The sequence below is a fragment of the Ctenopharyngodon idella genome, chromosome 18 (genome assembly GCF_019924925.1).
Source record: "Ctenopharyngodon idella isolate HZGC_01 chromosome 18, HZGC01, whole genome shotgun sequence".
NCBI classification, from domain to species: Eukaryota; Metazoa; Chordata; class Actinopteri; order Cypriniformes; family Xenocyprididae; genus Ctenopharyngodon; species Ctenopharyngodon idella.
In genome coordinates this window covers 11,102,109-11,121,926 of record NC_067237.1, presented here as the reverse complement: position 1 = coordinate 11,121,926, position 19,818 = coordinate 11,102,109, and the positions used below count along the sequence as shown (strand labels likewise).

At 35.4% G+C, this 19,818-nt stretch overlaps 2 protein-coding genes and 1 long non-coding RNA gene across 4 annotated transcripts; 2 read left to right on the top strand and 1 right to left on the bottom strand.

The window, feature by feature from the left end:
* The first annotated feature begins 1,371 nt into the window (after positions 1 to 1,371).
* Positions 1,372 to 3,012, top strand: LOC127500129 (uncharacterized). Its single transcript, XR_007926269.1, has 2 exons — positions 1,372 to 1,648; positions 1,848 to 3,012. It is a non-coding gene; the product is annotated as an uncharacterized LOC127500129 (long non-coding RNA).
* Positions 3,013 to 3,187: 175 nt separating this feature from the next.
* cenpn (centromere protein N) lies at positions 3,188 to 12,840 on the bottom strand. Its single transcript, XM_051871044.1, has 10 exons — positions 12,537 to 12,840; positions 8,471 to 8,516; positions 8,306 to 8,365; positions 8,099 to 8,172; positions 7,798 to 7,971; positions 7,512 to 7,613; positions 6,666 to 6,720; positions 5,831 to 5,940; positions 5,561 to 5,684; positions 3,188 to 4,769 (listed from the first exon to the last, which is right to left on the bottom strand). The coding sequence occupies exons 1-10, from the start codon at positions 12,705 to 12,707 to the stop codon at positions 4,648 to 4,650; spliced, it is 1,038 nt and encodes a 345-aa protein (XP_051727004.1). The 5' UTR covers positions 12,708 to 12,840; the 3' UTR covers positions 3,188 to 4,647.
* Positions 12,841 to 13,572: 732 nt separating this feature from the next.
* cmc2 (C-x(9)-C motif containing 2) lies at positions 13,573 to 19,567 on the top strand. 2 transcript variants are annotated; one of them, XM_051871062.1, is made up of 4 exons: positions 13,573 to 13,906; positions 17,638 to 17,761; positions 18,320 to 18,391; positions 19,315 to 19,567. In XM_051871062.1, the coding sequence occupies exons 2-4, from the start codon at positions 17,681 to 17,683 to the stop codon at positions 19,396 to 19,398; spliced, it is 237 nt and encodes a 78-aa protein (XP_051727022.1). In that variant the 5' UTR covers positions 13,573 to 13,906; positions 17,638 to 17,680; the 3' UTR covers positions 19,399 to 19,567. The 2 variants fall into 2 exon arrangements, with proteins under 2 accessions (XP_051727022.1, XP_051727021.1); XM_051871061.1 differs by having other exon boundaries at positions 13,575 to 13,906; positions 17,628 to 17,761.
* The last annotated feature ends 251 nt before the right edge of the window (positions 19,568 to 19,818 follow it).

Below are 19,818 nucleotides of genomic sequence, written 5' to 3'. Positions count from 1 at the left end.
ATTTCAAATGTTTATTTCTTTTAATTTTGATGATTATAACTGACAACTAAGGAAAATCCCAAATTCAGTATCTCAGAAAATTAGAATATTACTTAAGACCAATACAAAGAAAGGATTTTTAGAAATCTTGGCCAACCGAAAAGTATGAACAAGAAAAGTATGAGCATGTACAGCACTCAATACTTAGTTGGGGCTCCTTTTGCCTGAATTACTGCAGCAATGCGGCGTGGCATGGAGTCGATCAGTCTGTGGCACTGCTCAGGTGTTATAAGAGCTCAGGTTGCTCTGATAGTGGCCTTCAGCTCTTCTGCATTGTTGGGTCTGGCATATCGCATCTTCCTCTTCACAATACCCCATAGATTTTCTATGGGGTTAAGGTCAGGCGAGTTTGCTGGCCAATTAAGAACAGGGATACCATGGTCCTTAAACCAGGTACTGGTAGCTTTGGCACTGTGTGCAGGTGCCAAGTCCTGTTGGAAAATGAAATCTGCATCTCCATAAAGTTGGTCAGCAGCAGGAAGCATGAAGTGCTCTAAAACTTCCTGGTATATGGCTGCGTTGACCTTGGACCTCAGAAAACACAGTGGACCAACACCAGCAGATGACATGGCATCTCAAACCATCACTGACTGTGGAAACTTTACACTGGATCTCAAGCAACGTGGATTGTGTGCCTCTCCTCTCTTCCTCCAGACTCTGGGACCCTGATTTCCAAAGGAAATGCAAAATTTACTTTCATCAGAGAACATAACTTTGGACCACTCAGCAGCAGTCCAGTCCTTTTTGTCTTTAGCCCAGGCGAGACGCTTCTGACGCTGTCTGTTGTTCAAGAGTGGCTTGACACAAGGAATGCGACAGCTGAAACCCATGTCTTGCATACGTCTGTGCGTAGTGGTTCTTGAAGCACTGACTCAAGCTGCAGTCCACTCTTTGTGAAACTCTCCCACATTTTTGAATGGGTTTTGTTTCACAATCCTCTCCAGGGTGCGGTTATCCCTATTGCTTGTACACTTTTTTCTACCACATCTTTTCCTTTCCTTTCGCCTCTCTATTAATGTGCTTGGACAGCCTCTTTTGCAATGACCTTTTGTGTCTTGCCCTCCTTGTGCAAGGTGTCAATGGTCGTCTTTTGGACAACTGTCAAGTCAGCAGTCTTCCCCATGATTGTGTAGCCTACAGAACTAGACTGAGAGACCATTTAAAGGCCTTTGCAGGTGTTTTGAGTTAATTAGCTGATTAGAGTGTGGCACCAGGTGTCTTCAATATTGAACCTTTTCACAATATTCTAATTTTCTGAGATACTGAATTTGGGATTTTCCTTAGTTGTCAGTTATAATTATCAAAATGAAAAGAAATAAACATTTGAAATACATCAGTCTGTGTGTAATGAATGAATATAATATACAAGTTTCACTTTTTGAATGGAATTAGTGAAATAAATCAACTTTTTGATGATATTCTAATTATATGACCAGCACCTGTATTATTTGTAATTAATTACAACTGTTATTTCATCAGAGGATTCACCCAAACAAGTTGAAGGTGTATACAGATCTAATCGAGTGTAGAAAGAGAGGATCAGCTGCATTTGATGAACCTCATTCAAAGAAAAATTCCTGGACAACAGAGCAGAGCATCTTGACAGCTGGTAATACTTCTATGTGTGTTAATTCAGTTTGACCTTGAGATGAGATTTGTTTTCTCTTTGTTTGTGTTTTATTAGCAGTGAGTTTTCTGAACTGGTTATAAGTGAAATCTGAACTGGCTATTTGTAGGAAAGAGTTAAAAATATAGGAACATGCTGGTATAAATAATTTAATAAAGTAATTAAATCTGTCTTGACACAGGACTACATTAAAACTCAACTGGAGAACAACATGGAAAATGATGCCCTTTCTAACAGCAGCCAGTCGGACAAAGATGACTTCTTTGCATTCCTTTCCACAAGTCAAGAAGTTGTCTCTCAAAGTAAACACGGCCATCCCAGCATCTGCAGCCTGTGAGAGATTTTTTAGTCATATAGGACTCCTTCTCACAGCTAAAAGATCAAGACTGAATTGTAAATACCTTGAGAGCCAATTATTGTTGAAATTCAACAGTAAAATTCAGTAAGACTGTGTTCAATGCAGAACATAGAAGCAAATACACACATTCTCACACATACTAAAACACATGCTAACACAAAACCTTAAACATTCTCTCTACACACACTCTTCTGTTCTTTTCCATAGTCTGTTCTTTTGTTGTCCTGTTTACATGCAGATACTGACAAGTTTGTGTTGTGTAAACATGTGAGAGTAAATAATGTGTAAATACTTGTGACTGAAAATAAAGATAGTCAACTGTTGGGAAAAAAATGTTTAGAGGGCTGTGTGATTTTGCATTGAAAATGACAGCTTTTGTGTCATTGTACCCATCAGTCATGAGAGGACATGCTGTTTTATGTAAACCCAGATAAACAGAATAGACACTTTCAAGGAGATGTTTGACTTGCAGCTTCCCATGTAGTTTGAAATTCAGGAATTTTCCTTAATATTATTCAGATCCAAAGTAACTATAACTAGCTTGAGTAGTTTTCTCATTGGATACTTTGTTACTCTTACTCAAGTAATTATTACTTTTACTATTACTTGAGTAGTTTGTTTTAGAAGTAGCTTTACTTGTACTCAAGTACAATTTTTGACTACTCTACGCACCACTGGTCCTGCGTAAGCTTGACAACTTGCTGATATTTGTCAAGCGTGAACTCATGAAAGTGATTATGATAGTTGGACAGAAGAAAAAAAATGGTTTATAGTTAAAGATAAAAATATTATTTTCATCACACACACTGATTGTCTCTCTTCAGAAGGCATTGATTCCTCCACTAGTTGTATGGCTTACCATTGTGATTGCTTTTTGTGGTTTTTGAAGCATCAACCTTTGGGATACTATATCCACTTGCATTATATGAACTAACAGAGATGGACTGTTTTTCTGAAAAAAAAAAAAAAAAATATATATATATATATACACACATACACATACACATACATACTGGCATGAGGGTAAACGAGAGAATTTTCATTTTGGGGTGGAGTATCTCTAATTTGTCCTGGTTCATAAAAGACCAAAAATTGTGTTGACAGGTTTATAGTGTATTTTCAACACATTTTCTCTATTCTCTTACATGGAAGACAGCAACAAGAAGATTTCAAGTTTTATTTTTAGCAACAATAATTGTAACTATGGTATTGTAAAGGAAACCATGTGTTTCAGGTTATGATACAAAATAGAGTAACTTCATTTTACAGTGTCCTTGTTATATATGTTACATGTACTTACTGTAGTAATAACAATTATGCATAATTACAGGCAACTAACCCTAAACCAACCCTTTTTCCTAACTGTTAATTAATATTAATCAGTATATAAATGTATAACTACACTGTAAAAAAGACACCTTAAAGTGTAACCCAAAATAGCAAGTGTAATAGAAATTTGAATTTTCAATATTATTGAATCCTGTCATACAATATTGATTTCCTGATCGTATGTGCATGAAAGTCGGTTAAAGGATTAGTTCACATTAAAATGAAAATTACCTCAAGATTCACTCACCCTCAAGCCATCCTAAGTGTATATGACTTTCTTCTTTCTGATAAACACAATCTGAGTTATATTAATAAATATCCTGACACGTCCAAGCTTTATAATGGCAGTGAATGGAAAACAATGAGTTTGAAGCTCAAGAAAGTGGCTCTGAGGGGTTAATAAAGGCTTACAGACTTACAGAACTTGAACAGTTGAATACGGAAGACATAGGACATAGCAGAAGCGTTTTGAACTATGAGAGGCTTTACATTTTCTTCGTAAGTTGAATACGGAAGGCGTAGGACGTAAGCGTTTTGAACTGTGAGAGACGTTGCACTTTATTTCTTCGTAAGTTAAATACGGAAAGCGGTCTGGCGGAAGCTAGATATTTTACTTCATAATGTGTTACATATGGATTTTTTTTTTTTACACAAACGCATCGCTTTGCTTCAGAAGGCCTTTATTAACCCCCCGGAGCCATGTGAAGTACACGTTTATGATGGATGGATGCACTTTCTTGAGCTTCAAACTTGTTGCCCCCGTTCACTGCCATTATAAATCTTGGACAAGTCAGGATTAACTCCGATTGTGTTCATCAGAAAGAAGAAAGTCAAATACACCTAGGATGGCTTGAGGGTGAGTAAATCTTGGGGTAATTTTCATTTTAAAGTGAACAAATCCTTTAGTCTGATTTTGTACCAATTTTATAACCTTTTATTTTTTGCAATTGCACACTTAATGCCTTCATAATTACTAAACTCAGGTATAATATTAAAAAGAACTTATTACAAAAAAATATATATAATTTTTTTTTTTTAATCAAAAACTTTATTTAAAATCATGCTAAAAATGACACTAAAAATAATACATGCTGTATTACCATGGTTAATTGTAATTTTAAAAAACATTCTCCCCCTGTTGATCATTACATACTCAGGGACAATACTGATGACATCAAGTCTATAGACATGGCTACTCTAATGTTATCATCTTTGTAAGATACAGATGGCACAATATATTCTCATGTATGCACATCCTAGTTAAACTAATTTTCCTCTGCAACGTCAGTTGTCATCAGGCTCTCTGTGCTGATGCTTGGCTGGAAACACCAGGGCCTTTGTCTGTGATAACAAAATAATTCCTTCCTCTCTGAGTAATGGCAGACAATAGCGGAGTGACAGGACCTTCAGCCATGCCTGCCAAAAGAAATATAAAAAATACTTCATTGACTGCAGTGAAGGAGAAAACAAGGAACTAGGTTCTAGAGTTTGGGTATGACTGAGAAGCAGGGTAATGTCAGACAATGCTTGTAACTACTCCTTGGTGATGGAAAATGGAATGCACTTTGTGGTGAAGTTTTCTTCAAGTAACAGCTTAAAGCCACTATCAAATGCATTCTGCCTGTCCTCTGTACTATACAAGAGAAGAGACTTGATTTTGACTTCAGTCAAGGGCAGGGTTCCCACTCTTTCATGAACTTTTGTGATTGTGAATAACTGCAGTTTTCTGTGAGTATAACTCTACCGCTGTGTTAACATGATGTGAATGTATGTCGCTTTGTACTACGCAGTTGGCTATGCTGAGACGGAGGTGCAGAAAGCACTATAGCATACAACGATATTTCTTCAAAAGCAGATCGTTGAGACCTTTTAATCATCCACAATCAAAATAACACACTTATAAGAATGTTCATTTCGGACACAGCATGTGTCACAGCTGCTCAAATGTCCAAACCCCACCTAATAACAAAGCAATGGGAAGTACCACAATGGAAAACACTCGGACACTGATTGTAAAATAATATTCCAAAACAAATATACTAGGACTAAGTGGGGCATGTTATAATTTTCACAAAAAATATTTCAAATTTAATTCAAGCACTTTCAAGGACCAATTTTTGTTTTCAAGTACTTTCCAGGCCTGAAATCCAAGTACTTTCAAGGCACGTGGGAACCCTGCAAGGGAAAAGGGTTTTGATGCCTCTCACCTGAAGCGACACAGTGGCGTAAGGACTCTAACAGACTGCTGCTTGAGAACTTGACCACCCCTCTGAAGAACTCCTCTTTTTCACTGAGGGTGTAGTTGCTATTTCCTCTGTACCTTGTCTCAAGCTTAGAGAAAACAGAGGATCCATGTACTAAAGCTCATTTATAAATGTCAAAAAGCTTGTTTAGGTGAAATATATGTAATTATATGATACACTCAACTGATATTAATCTAAAGGTGGTTATGTGAGATCAGAGATTTATACACTCACTCTATACACAGCTGTTTCTAGCTTTGGTGTAGGGCCGTGTCCAAACACCTCACAGGCCATCTGATGTCTTCTCTCTTCGTGTTCTCTGTGTTCCTTTCCAATACAGGGGTCTGTAAAAAGATTATAATTATAATTAAGTTGAAGGATTTATCATGCCTATTCATAGCATAGAACTGTGATGAACTCAAATGAAAATGTTTGCTACTCAACATTAAGAACACTACTGAAGTCGTAGGTGCCAAACAGAAACAGAATACAAACAGTGATTATATAGTCCCGCTGTTGTACATCTCACTAATGTAATTTTATCCATTCCTAACTTCTGAAGCGCCATGAAGTTTAATATGGATCATCAAAAAATTATAAAATTGCAGATTTGGAAGAAGATTTAGATCTTTGACTGAATTATTCCATTATGGTTATAAACTAGTGTGCTTTTGGTGTATGCCTTGGTTCAATATCCTGTTAAGGTGAATCCTAAAGCTCTCATTGTGAATTGCTGCATGTTTTCCCTAGCATTTTTTGAGATCTTAATTCTTTGTGGCCCTGTCTCATAAAAGCTCTACTAACCTGTAGATTTTTTTTGGAAGATGCTCATTTCTGGTCAGATAAAGCAAGGATGTCCCTATATTACACATGAATTTCGGTTTTAATATTATCTGGAATTCACAATTAAATGTGAAAGTCCAAGTTTTTAAAAGGCACTGTAATTTTTTAAACTTGGCAAAACTTAACACAACCAACAAAACTGTGTACATTGCCAGAGATTGTACATATGCATGGTTCTGATTCTTGTGCATGTAAAATACATAAATATAAAAAAAAATGTACATACGTGATGGAAGACTGTTTCTTTCTTGTAGGATCCTTGAGTGAGCATTTGGAAAAACCTATCAAGGAAAAACAACAACAACAGTATTTATCAAATAAGTTTAATATTTATGTAAGAAATATCTGCAAGAATTTATCAATCTTTGAAAAATTAAAAACAATATGATTCAAAATGGGCAGAAGTTTTTATTTAGCTAGATGACTTGTTTTGAAATTGTACAGTTTACAAGATTATATCCAACAGTGACATAGTGGTTGTATCCGCCAGATAGTGATATTGAGTGGGAGGGTCGCTTGATCTGGATGTACATAGCATCGGAGACACAATGGCTATGCAGGTGTCATGGCTGCCCACTTATAATCAGATAATATATCACCCTTAATGTTTTGTGTATATTTACATTAAACAAGTCAGAAGTAGCTAATTAAAAGATCTTACAGATCTGATCCTAGTTATTCAAGGACTGGCTGGACAACAAACTTGACTTTCACACTGAACTAATCAGGGATGCAACTAAAAAAATTGTAATGTTTGAGTTACATGTACATCTCTTTTATAATTTGTATAAGACACTGTGTCAGTGTACACATAAGCTGATTTTGATAAGATCAGATAAGGTGTTTATGTTTGGGAAAGTAGTGTAGCTGAACTATGGTCAGCAACAGCTTAATCTTATGCTGATATGAATATGGGCTGTGGTCCTGAAATTCAGGAAATCACATGAGTTTGATGAGTGCTTAGATTAAATCACGGTCATGTCTGATGCATCTTAATTAATTGACCAGAAAGCCATATAAAAATAATTGATATGCTGGATTTGGCCCACAAGCTGCAGTCCTGATTGGTTACCTGCTGATAACGTCTCAGAAGCAAGTCCCTCATTGCAGTGAGACTCTTGGTGCTCAGGTGGCCATCCTTTATAGAGCCATGTTTTGTGGCTATTACTAATGCCTAGGAATGTGAATAAACAACATTAAAATTTTACTTTTTTGTGTGGGGAAAATTATAATTATCAAATCTGTCAAATATCAAGTTGCATTAACATCTGGTTAACATTCACTAAAAATTAAAAGAAGTTATCCTAAAACAGTATCTCACACCAAATAAAAAGCAAAATAGATAGATCAAAAGTCACCTGAAATAGAAAGATCTTGTGTTTGGCCATGAGGTTGGATATAAACACATAGGAAGTGTGCAGGTGGTGCACAACATAAGTTGGCTTAAGGTGGTTGGGTTTGCTGAAGTTGTCTCCCCAGGCAATCCGAATCCATATAGCCTCATCCTCATGTTTCTTCATCTTAATGGAAATCTTGAAAAACAAAATCAAAAGATTTTAATTAACAAGACTACTGAGTGTTATGCTATTTTGAGTTGATAAACTGAAAAAGTAGAGTTGGATTTGAAAGCTTGAATGCCAAATGAAGTTGTGTAATTACATGCCGAATGACCCCATGCAAGTGTGCTTTAAACTGCTCTTTAAACTGCGTCAACTCTACACAAACTGCATCATCTGTAGAAAAAAGGAAAAGGAACTATTTCAGACAATGAAAAGTAGTCAAAACTACCATACACTTAACTTAGCTCATTGTGCATTCCTTTAAAATCAAATCGTTTTAGCAATGAAATGCATACATAAACCTTACCTTGTGCCTCAGTAAGCTGACATGCATGCCAGATGCCTTGATCAGGGTTTTCTATATGATCTAATGGGGGAAAAAGTCAAGTTCAAGTATGGGGCCTGAGATTATTCACATTTAAGTTCTAATAAATATTAAAACAAACAAACAAAATGAGGCCATTTCACTCACAGATCATTTCCAAATTAGTGATGTGCTTCAGGCTAAGTCTGCTCTCCTACAAGAGAGAGAGAGAACAAATAAAACAATGAATAAGAAAAATTAAGAAAGGATGTTTGGTTTGATAATAAATGTACAGGTCTCAGAAAAGAACTAAGGAGACTTTCTAACAAAAAGCACAAAGATCCATCCAGTCAGACATTACAGCTTACTTATTCAGACTGTCTGAAAAATTACAAAAGACTATGGAACAAAAGAGAAAAATATTTTAAAACCAAAATTGATGAAATTGATGAATCAGTACAGTGGGTAACATGTGAAGGCCAGTCTGGCTCTCTAACCTTTAGACCACAACTGCCTATTTGCTTATATGGAACCTATATAAAAACTTGAAATCCCTAAATTAGAGTTATCATTCCAGAATTTCAAGATTTGGAAATCTTACTTTAAAAATCTTTATAAAAAAATCGAAACGGCTGCCCTTAAGCCTCGGAGTATAAAAAAACAAAACAAAACAAAACAACAACTTGGAGAAAACTATTAAAAATGATCAAAATCCATTGGATATATTTACAACAATGTCTGAAATAATAGAACATATTGTAAATCTTAAATTAAAGAAAGCATGTGGACAAGATAACATTAGTAATGAAATGCTTAAATTCAGCAGAACCAGCATGATTAAAGCTCTAGCCAAATTATTCAACATTGTTTTATGGTCTGGTAACTTTCCTGAGTTCTGGTCTAAAAGATTGATCTGCCCCATATTTAAAAAAAGGTGATAGATTTGATATAATGAAACAAAGATTGCTAAAGTCAGCAGAATTTACTAACAGACCTATCTCTGTATAAAAATAAAATAATACTGCTGCCATCTTTCTAAAGTCATTTTTACACCCCTGTAAATTGGCTCCAAATCTCAGGTGAAAATTGTCATTTTGAGCCCCCTCTACAAAATACTGGATTACTCAGTAACTATATATCTGTGACATTTAACATTTTGGCTTTCATCACCATTTATGTTTGTCTTTCTACAGAAAAAATATTAACAAAATCAAAAACTTGAGCCGGGGAAGTTTCCAAAATTTTGTTGATTTGACACGGAATGACTCCTACAAATTGGCATTGGTGGAAAAACTTTATTATACAATCCCTGTACACCAACAGTAAATGTGCAGTGAAAATCAATAATCACAGAACAGCACTGAACAGGCAGAGCTGCATTCTGAGTATGACTCTAACTAACATCTACATTAAGGATCTGGAGCGCTCTGATGTCCCCGGCCTCACTCTACACCACACAGAGGTCAGATATCTGCTGTATGTGGATGATCTGGTCCTGCTGTCCCGCACAGCTGAGGGTCTTCAGCAGAGCCTGTCTGGAACAGTACTGTCACAAGTGGGCTCTAATAGTCAATCTGGACGAAACCAGAGTCATGGTGTTCCAGAAGAAGACCAGACCTCAGGGAAACAAACACCAGTTCACTTATAAAGGCTAACACTAACAGGGCATCGATATCAGTGCATCGGGAGGCTTCGGTCTGAGTGAAAAGGCTCGGAGGGCTTTTTATGCTATAAAGTCATGATGCGGTCAATTAAAATTACCCATTAAAACTTAGATAAAATTATATAATTCAATAAAACCAATTCTCTTATATGGATGTGAAATGTGGGGATCAGTACTAAATTTTAAAAATTGGGATAAAACTTAAGTAGAAAAACTAACTACACTTAGAAATTGCCAAAAACATTTTAGGGGTCCACAGAAGCCCATCCAATGATGCCTGCAGAGCTGAATTAGGCTTGTACCCGCTGAACATTGAGATCCAGAAGTGATGTGTTCAGTTCTGGCATCACCTCCATCAGTCTGATCCTGATTTAGTCCATTATAAAGGCCTCCTCGCCAATGAAACCTCACCAGAATCTCATCCTCTGATCACACTTCAGGGCTCAACGCTAAGGATTTTTTCTACTGGCCCAGTCGGGCCAGTGGTTACTTGCCCCGCCAAAATTTTTACTGGCCCCACAACAAAAAATTAATAAAGTAAAAGAAAAGAAAATGGGCCCATAAAATAAGCCTAGTTATTGTTTTCGTTGTTTTTAATACATCAAAATTTAAGTGAGTTAATCTAGTAGCTTTTGGTGTCATAACCTTATAGGTGGTTATGACACCAAAAGCTACTAGATTAACTCACTTAAATTTTAAATATTGTTAGACAAATAAACAGTAGGCTAAATAATAAAACAGGAACAAATAATCAAATAACGAGTGACAGCACAAATAAATACAACAGAATAAACATATAAATTAAATAAACAATGCTTTTCAGGTTTTTTTATGTAGGCTTAAACAGGAGATTTTCAGGTATAGAAATTGTAATCTAATATATAAACTTTATTAAAGTTAGTCAGTCAAGAGCTGTTACAGATGCATAAATAATGTTTTGAAATGTTGAAAATATAAATACTGTTATTTGAAAATATTTATAAAATGAAAATATACTTTAAATGTGAAATTAAACCCGCCAATAGGTGGCAGCAAGTCCCTGTTAATGAACGAATCATTGAGATTTAACCGATTCATTCAAACGGCTGATTCATTTAGGAAGTGTTGCTCAGAGACAAAACAATTCTGTGTGGACTTTGTTTGGAACAATTTTCGTCGGCGAAATAGAGCGAAACAAGCAATTTGGTGTCTAAAACGTAAGTCACTTAATATAAACTGCTTGTTTATTAAACTGTACGTTGTATAAAATCAATATCACATTTGCAATCATGCTAAAACTTGGCGCTCTTCGTCTAATATTGGTTAACTATATTAAATTATATAAATATAAAAGACATACATAGGCATTTTTTGCCCCTTATCTTGTATTCTGGGGCATTCTAAATGCATTTTAATAGTCTAACGTAGATCACGCAGTGAAAGCGTACACTAAATATGCACGCGCACTAGTCTAACCTACTAGACTACATCACGTACGCATGCACTCATTGGGTGTGTTTTTGTTTGGTTTTTGTAAAGTGAGGGACATACTCGATAATGTCAGATCGTTAAATCAACAATTACGATGTCATAGACGATATATAACGCACACTACTATATAAATAACTACAGCACTGGCCCGATCGGGCAAGTGACAGTTCCGTCAACTGTCCCGTGCATCGTTCACGTTGGCCCCGGGCCATCGGGTAGTCCTTATTGTCGAGCCCTGCACTTGCTCTTCAACTAGTTCATGAAACTCAGTTCTTGACTGACTAACTTACAGCTACAACCCCAAAACCATTATTAAAGAATAAACTCCAATGTTACTCGACCCTAAATAGGCAAACTATCTATTAATTAAACAATTTAAAGAATAATCATCTCCAAATACAGATTAAGCGACCATGATTTAGAAATAGAGAGAGGAAGACGTAAACAAACATAGACAGAGAAAGCATAGGATCTGTAAAACACTGAGATCTACAGCAAACAGAGGACGAGGAACACTTTCTATTCATCTGTCCTAAATATCACAAAGTAGGAGAAACATTTCTACCCAGAATTGAAACACTGATTCCAGCATTCATTCAACTTGGTGATGCTGAGAAATTACTGTTCATATTTGAAGATTTACACAATCGTCACACTGATGTACATCTGACTACCTGTACGTTCTGATAGGGGTCCCTAGCAACGTTTAATTAACATTACATACAAAACATACTCCAAAGTGTTGTTGCTTCTGACTGACTTTTTTTTTTTTGCTTTAATTTTTTAATTTAATTCATAACAGGTTTCAAAATACCGCTATGCAAATTCAAAAGTCTGCTGGATGACAATTTACCACTTACTAAACACTTACTATCCTGGATAACAATCACCTGTCTGACCTTTATGTTAAAACATAAGTTACAGCTTTCATAAACTCTGTCTTCTGTGTTTGGGTTAGGTCAAAGGGCTATCGTCATTTTAAAGTATGGAAAACAGTATCAATAGCACGGAAGCTGAAGATAAAGACGGTAAGTATCCCGTTTCATGCATTCGAAATATATATTTCAAATAATAAATCACTATTTAATGGATGTATCTTACCTCACAGAAGCTGATGACATGTTCTACTATCATCCATTTGGGTCTCGTGTAATCCAGAGCGCGCAGCTGATCTGCTGATAAACAATTCCATCTCTTCAGAAGGTTTTCTATATTTCTGTTCGGTATTCTCCGAAATATCCGATATAGAACAGATCTGGCTTGTGCGTCCATCGTGTGGACAAAACGGTTTTTCGTTAAAAGTTAATACAACGTATCATATCTTTTGCGTTTTTAGACGTTCAAAACGAACCGCCAGAAATCAAATAGATATCTGAACCGGAAGTTCCTGTCAACAGCAGGCGGTTAACGACAACATAAAAGTCTGTCATATGCAACAAAACTACGGGAGTGTGTTAAAGTCATGTCTAAATGATCGTATTTACGACTAATTGCGAATGTTGACGACACAGTTTAGTTTCGCATTAAGTGTTCGGTTAAGACTGAACAACGATGAAGCTACGAAACTACATTTCCCATCATTCTCTGCGGCATTACTAAAATTATATGTATTGTGAATATACAGATAAAGCATCACTTACACATCTAATGTACATTCTTTGCTTCTTCGTTATGTTGCATTAACTTCCGGTTTTTGTTTGTAGGTTAAAAATCGAAATAAATATAAAATTGTCCACAGAGTTATCGTTCTGATCATATGACCGACTGACTAACAATATCTGTTATTGAAGAAGTCTCAACGTTCAGAGTTTTTTTTATTGACATTAGAAATTATTTAAACATTTTATTAATATTATTTGATAAGTTTTTTTGTATTATTATCATTATATTGTATATTTATATTGTACAATAATTTTATTTCTCAAAAACAAAATATATGAACGGTATTTCTGGTATTTCTGAAAGCAAGCAGACAGGTATGTTTGCATCTATGATTTGAATTCATCTCATTATACAACATGACAGCAGAGGTCGTGAGATTTTGTCCGTCCGCAAGGAAATAAAAGTCTTTTACTTACTATTAATTTGATTGGTCGGCAAGGATGAGAACTAAGTGTCTGATTGGTTTCCACGGATGTAAATCAAAATACCTCTTCCGGAGTAGGGAACGCTATGCGTTATAGAAGGCAAGGCATCACATACGAAATGTAATGATTAGTTAAATAGTGAGGGTTTTAAGGGGTTATATTGCATTATCAAGCAAATATCTGACATCTCTGTGAGACCATCACATATAGATGAGCTGAGCAAAAGAAATTTCTGATTCGTTGTTATTTGAGTGTCAATCAATGTCACTAAACACGTGAACTGTGCTGCCCTTCACAAGCTACAAACAACTGGATCGAAGACATTGATTCGCAGAGCTGTCAATTCAGCTCCTGTTGTTAGATGAACCGTCTGTAAGGCTATTGGTGAGTTTATATTATTTAATAACTACAATTTGTAATTGACTGCTTCTACTCATGTAGTAGTGATGGCGAAACAGTTTTACGAAGTAACAGCTCTCGAGGGATAATACAGAAAAAAAAACACACATATAGAACACCAGCTGTAAAATTATAAACTGTAACAACACTAAACAATAATTTAAAAAGGTAATGACAGAACTTTATTTAGTTTACACATCCCTTACGTTATTAGTTATCACGTATTTAAAAGATGTCCACACTTTTTCCACTCAATAAGTTCTCCCACTACAGCACCACGTATGTATTTACAAGTACTTTAAGAAAACGAGACCTACAGAGGATTCAGAAGGTGTTCAGATACTTTTTAATTTTTTTTTTTTTTTTTTTTTTTAATGTTGCAGCCTTGTGCTAAAGTGCTTTTAGATTATTTATTTTCACATCTACACACCATGCTCCATCCAGATTTGAGATTTTAAAAGTATTTTTAAAAGCATTTTAGCATAAGGCTGTAACATAGCAGCAAAACATGAAAAATATGAAGTGTGTGGTCTGAATACTTTCTGAATCAACTCTAACTCGGATCTAAAGGAATAGGCAAATGTTTTGGTGATTTAATAGTCTCCTGTGGAAGCATCCCCTAGGAATAACATCCATAACATTGGAGAATTCTGTAGGAGTTACAGGAAACCAAGTTTAGATGATAACTAAAGTAAAGTATAAAGTATAGTTATAAATAAGCCATTCAGAATGAAGTAGTTGTGGAAAAAAACCCCAAACCAACTGTTAATAAATAATGATTTATTTTGGTATAGCATAATTTTATTTTAGTTGTTCTAATGTACAGATGAGGAGAAAGATGTTTAAAAATGTAACTTTATGAAATTTAGATATTTTGTAAAGGATCTTAGCAGTATAGTTACAAATCAATAGAAAGGGCATCTGTGGCCATCTGGTGGTCAAAATGATGAATAGGACGTCGCAAAGCGTTCCTTTACACCCTCTTGCAGGTTTTTCCTGCATTGAACATATTTTGGTGGTTGCCAAAATGAATATTTGTCCCGCCAAAAGCTTTATTTGATAATTTAATGTAAAGCCCACCAGAAAACATATCTTTTCACTTATGTTTTTCTAATTTTCCTGTTTCCTGATCTGGTTGTTTGTTTTTGTGTTCTCTACACTCAATGTATACGTATACCTATCCTTATTTCTGTCATGTTTATGGATTAATAATTGTAAAGCATCCTTGAGTTTGCAGAAATTCTCTATATAAAATAAACATTATTATTATTATTATTATTGTTATTATTATTAATGTGATTCTGAGATGACTGCTGTGCTTATGATGGTGGCATGGCACGCTTGTTGATGACATATGGTGGGTGGAAAGTGACTTTCTGTGACACTGTCTTTAGTCATCAAGAGTAGTGTAAAATTGTAGTAACCAGTGGTCCTGTGGATGCCACTTTTATCTTCTATTTATATAATAATTAAAAAGAGTGTATACATAAACAAAAAGAGTGTGTTGAGTGGATTAATACTAATATTTTTTTTTCTTCTGTTGCAGGTAAGTGTCCCAGATTTCAGAGGATTTTAGAATGAGTGATGGGATGGGATGGGGAGGCAGTAGTATCCTTAATGTCATGTTGCCTAATTGCTTTTCTGTAGTGATAGCCTGATTTTATTTTATAATCAACCTATATTTGACCATTTTTAGTGTAACAGCATTTGCAGATAACTGAGCCCGTTTGACTGATTTACAGAAGTGTCAGTTTTGAGCCATGTTAATGGATAATGCACAATGCAAATTTTCTATTTTCAAATAACTTTGAGTTAATTTTGATTAATGGGATAGCTCACCCAAAAATGAATTTTCTGTCATGTACTTGCATTCATGTTGTTCCAAAACCCACAAGATTTCCATTCATCTACGGAGCACAAATGAGGATATTTTTTTATTTTCTTTGATCATATTTGTCCATCCATTGAAAGCCAATGTAACCAAAACTTTCACACATCAAAATGTACAAAAAGACATTGTTGGTCTGTTTACACCTGGTCACTTCATGCGTTTTTACTGATCAGCTAGCTATCTGATTTATCAAAACGATTCCATTTAGTCTTGGCCACATAAATGTGTCTTTGCAAAACAGATATAAATTGGATCTTCTATTCCTGCGCTATATGCAGAATTTCAAGGAGTTCACGTCACCTTAAGCAGCAAATGCGAGCAACTGCATTTTATTGATCATCAGCTAATTTCAAAATCAAAGACCGCAATAGGAGAGAGCGAGATAACAGCACTGGTGAGATCATTTAGTCTCATTATTTTTAATGAAGATGATTGTGTTTTGAGCGTCTGCAACTTACTTTTATTTTCCTTTGCATTTGAGGCAGTTTGCGCGTCAGCTTGCTGAAGAGATTTTCAGCTGCTTATCTGCAGTCATGCGTGTTGCAGTAGCACTGTCATATCTGGCTATAACATGTTATTTAGCCTATAACACGCTCACACACTTTTTTTGGGAGGAGTAAAATTTACGTATGTGGTTTCAACAACCAGATGCATTTAGACTTGTTCAGTTTTGACTGGAATGCGTCCCAGACCACCTTTTGAAGTGATTTGAGCGATCAGATTTAAATCCATCTCGAATGCGCATACACATTGTCTTTTTATGATCGGATAGCTATCCGATCAGAGTAAACGCACAAAGTAACCAGGTGTAAACAGGCCCTGTGAAAGTAATCCATATGAATTAAACTGTTTAATCCAAGTCTTTTGAATTCATTTTTGGGGGAACTATTCTTTAAATTTTGTTTGTATAGTATTGTGAACAAGTCTTAAAGGGTTAGTTTGTCCAAAAATGAAATTTCTGTCATTAAGCACTCACTGTCATGTTGTCCCAAACCTGTAAGACTTTCGTTCATCTTTGGAACACAAATTAAGATATTTTTGATGAAATCCGAGGGTATCTGAACCACACATAGGCAGCAACGTCATTGTACCTTTTGAGGTCCAGAAAGGTAGTAAAATAGTCGTTAAAATAGTCCATTTGACTACAATGGTTCAACCTTAATGTTATGAAGCGACGAGAATACTTTTTGTGTGCAAAAACAAAACAAAAATGACAACTTTATTTAACAATTTGAACTGTTGTCATACGTAGTTGATGTAGTGAATGCAGTGCAGGCTTCCGTGATTTATGTACGAACTCTAACAGTCTCTAACGAACTCTAACGAACTCGAACTCTCAACAGTTCAAATTGTTAAATAAAGTTGTCATTTTTGTTTTGTTTTTGCACACAAAAAGTATTCTTGTTGCTTCATAACATTAAGGTTGAACCACTGTAGTTACACAGGACTATTTTAACAATGTCTTTAATACCTTTCTGGACTTCAAAAGGTGAAATGATGTTGCTGCCTATGTGTGGTTCAGATACCCTTAGATTTCATTAAAAATATCTTAATTTGTGTTCTGAAGATGAACGAAGATCTTATGGGTTTGGGATGACATGAGGGTGAGTACTTAGTGACAGAAATTTCATTTTTGGGTGAACTAACCCTTTAAGACCATTAGTCCCACACACCATTATAAAATCTGGTATTACATTAATGGACAGCATAAATCCATAGAAGAATTATGACAAACTATGACAACTGTGAAAAGTTTTAGGCATTTACTCTTTTGTTTTTTTCCTGTTCTTCACGGTGGCCTTGCTTTAATGATAGTTACCCGCAGGGCAAGTGGTGTCACAGTTTAAGACATACAGCCTTAACTCAGGATGCATCCGGATCTGTCACCCCATCTGCATACTAATGAGTGCAATCAACTTATAACACTTCTCAAACAGTGCCACAAAGAGGTTTGGAAACCTATTCATGAAAACATGCTTTGAAAACATGAGGTTTTTTCCCCCTCAAATGTACAATCCACAAATGATTCAGTGATTAACTTCATGTGAATAATGTGAATGCAGCAAACCAAAAAATGAAAACTGTCATCAATTACCTTATACCTTTAACCTCATGTCATTCCAAACCTGTATGATTTTCTTCTGTGGACTGAAAAATAAGGACATGTGAAGAATTTCAACACCGTAATAACTCCTTTTGTGTTTTTTTTGGAAGAAAGTCATACAGGTAAGACATGAGGGTATGTAAATGATGACATTATTGTTTGTTTGTTTTTTTTGAGTAAATTATTGTTTTAAACCTGTATTAGGTGCAAGTACACTTTAAAAGTTTTAAATGTCTGTACGCATATGTGGATTGTACCATTTATTCTTGTTATATCACTGTTTTCTGTCTTCAGATAATCTGTTATAAAGCCTTTGCTCTAATTTGTAAAAGAGTGCAAAACATTTCTCACTTTTGATTTGAAAACAGGCATGTATGTAATTAATATCTGGCTCTGTCTTCAGCATAACGTCCTCAAGTTCTTTGGCACATGTAATGATTTGGACCGTGCAATGCGTGATTGTCTCAAGAAAGAGGTGAGGACAGCATTATGAGGTGCTCATTATAAGTTCCTGTAGCTTTTATTGTTAGAGCATAGATCACTGGTTTGAGAACACAAACTGAAAACCTTCTAAACACTAAAAAATAACTTTTGATAAAAGACCTCATTTACACCAGGTATTATATTCCATGAGTAATTGTTGATGTGTTGTGAGGGCCCCAAAATTTCCACTGAGTACATTGTATCCAATAACAAAGTGTCATGTTAATTCTTTCCCTGCCATTGACAAGATTTTCCATCATTATGACATAACGCTTTCCACCCATTGACAAGTTTTTCTGCCATCATCTGTTATATGATAGGGGACACTGTTACAGATCTTCTGAAACAGTATAGCATCTCCAGATCCAAAAACAACAAAGAAGATCTGCATAAAACATAAGGAGCGAACAGAAGTTGTTTACGTGCAAATAAGCAAACATGATTTTGATATTTGTGATATTTGTCTAAAAGAAGAGGCTGTTCTTTTTTTCTTTTTTTTCTTTTTTTTTGATATATGGACTTGTTTACATATTTACAAAATATTCTGGGGGCCATGAAATTTTTGTGAATATGATCAAAAATGCTGACGCTGACTGGCAATTTAAAAAAATGCTGGCAGGGAAAGAGTTGATAATGGGTGTGAACAATTCAATAGGTATGCTTATTAATTCAGATCTGATTATCCATTATAGTCATTAATACCAGATGTAAACAGGGCCAAAGCACCAAATGAATAAACATGTTTGTCAACTCTGTTGTCAAGATGGTTGTTTTCAGTGTGGAAATAATTTTACCTGAGGCATTAAAATCAAAAGATTTGTGGGAATGGTCTCTAATTAAAGCTTGAAAAATGGATACTTTGACTTATCCAGCTGTCTTGGGCTAAATCATTTGTCTCTCTATTTGTCCACACAGTATCAGGCAAACAGGGAGCGCAGCAAGGCTCACGCAGAAGAAATGAGACGCCGTTTAAAGGACCAACCAAAAGAACATCCCTAATATCAAGATGGATCCCTTGGAGTACAGACCTATAGCAGACAGGAAAGAGCTTCTGGTATTCCTAGTGTGCCTAGACACTTTTAAGTCTGGAATACTTTTCTCTGAGGATATGTAGATTAATTTATTATGGATCTTGCAGTAAATAAAGCAACAGAGTGAGTTGTCTGAAGATGAAGCTTATTTGAAGTTTATTTAATGATGTTTAATTGCAGGTGGCTGGTTTGAGTTGTGCATTTACAGCTCCCACCTAAAATATGAGCTTTATGTTCCCAAGATATGGCCTTCTGATCTGAAAAGTGGGTTTGAAATAATGTCAAAATTGTGATTTAAATTACAAAGTTTAAAATTTGTTAAACAATTAACAGTGTCACTTGGCAAAGATATTTAAAGAGAGCCTACATTTCCAATCAATTGAATTTT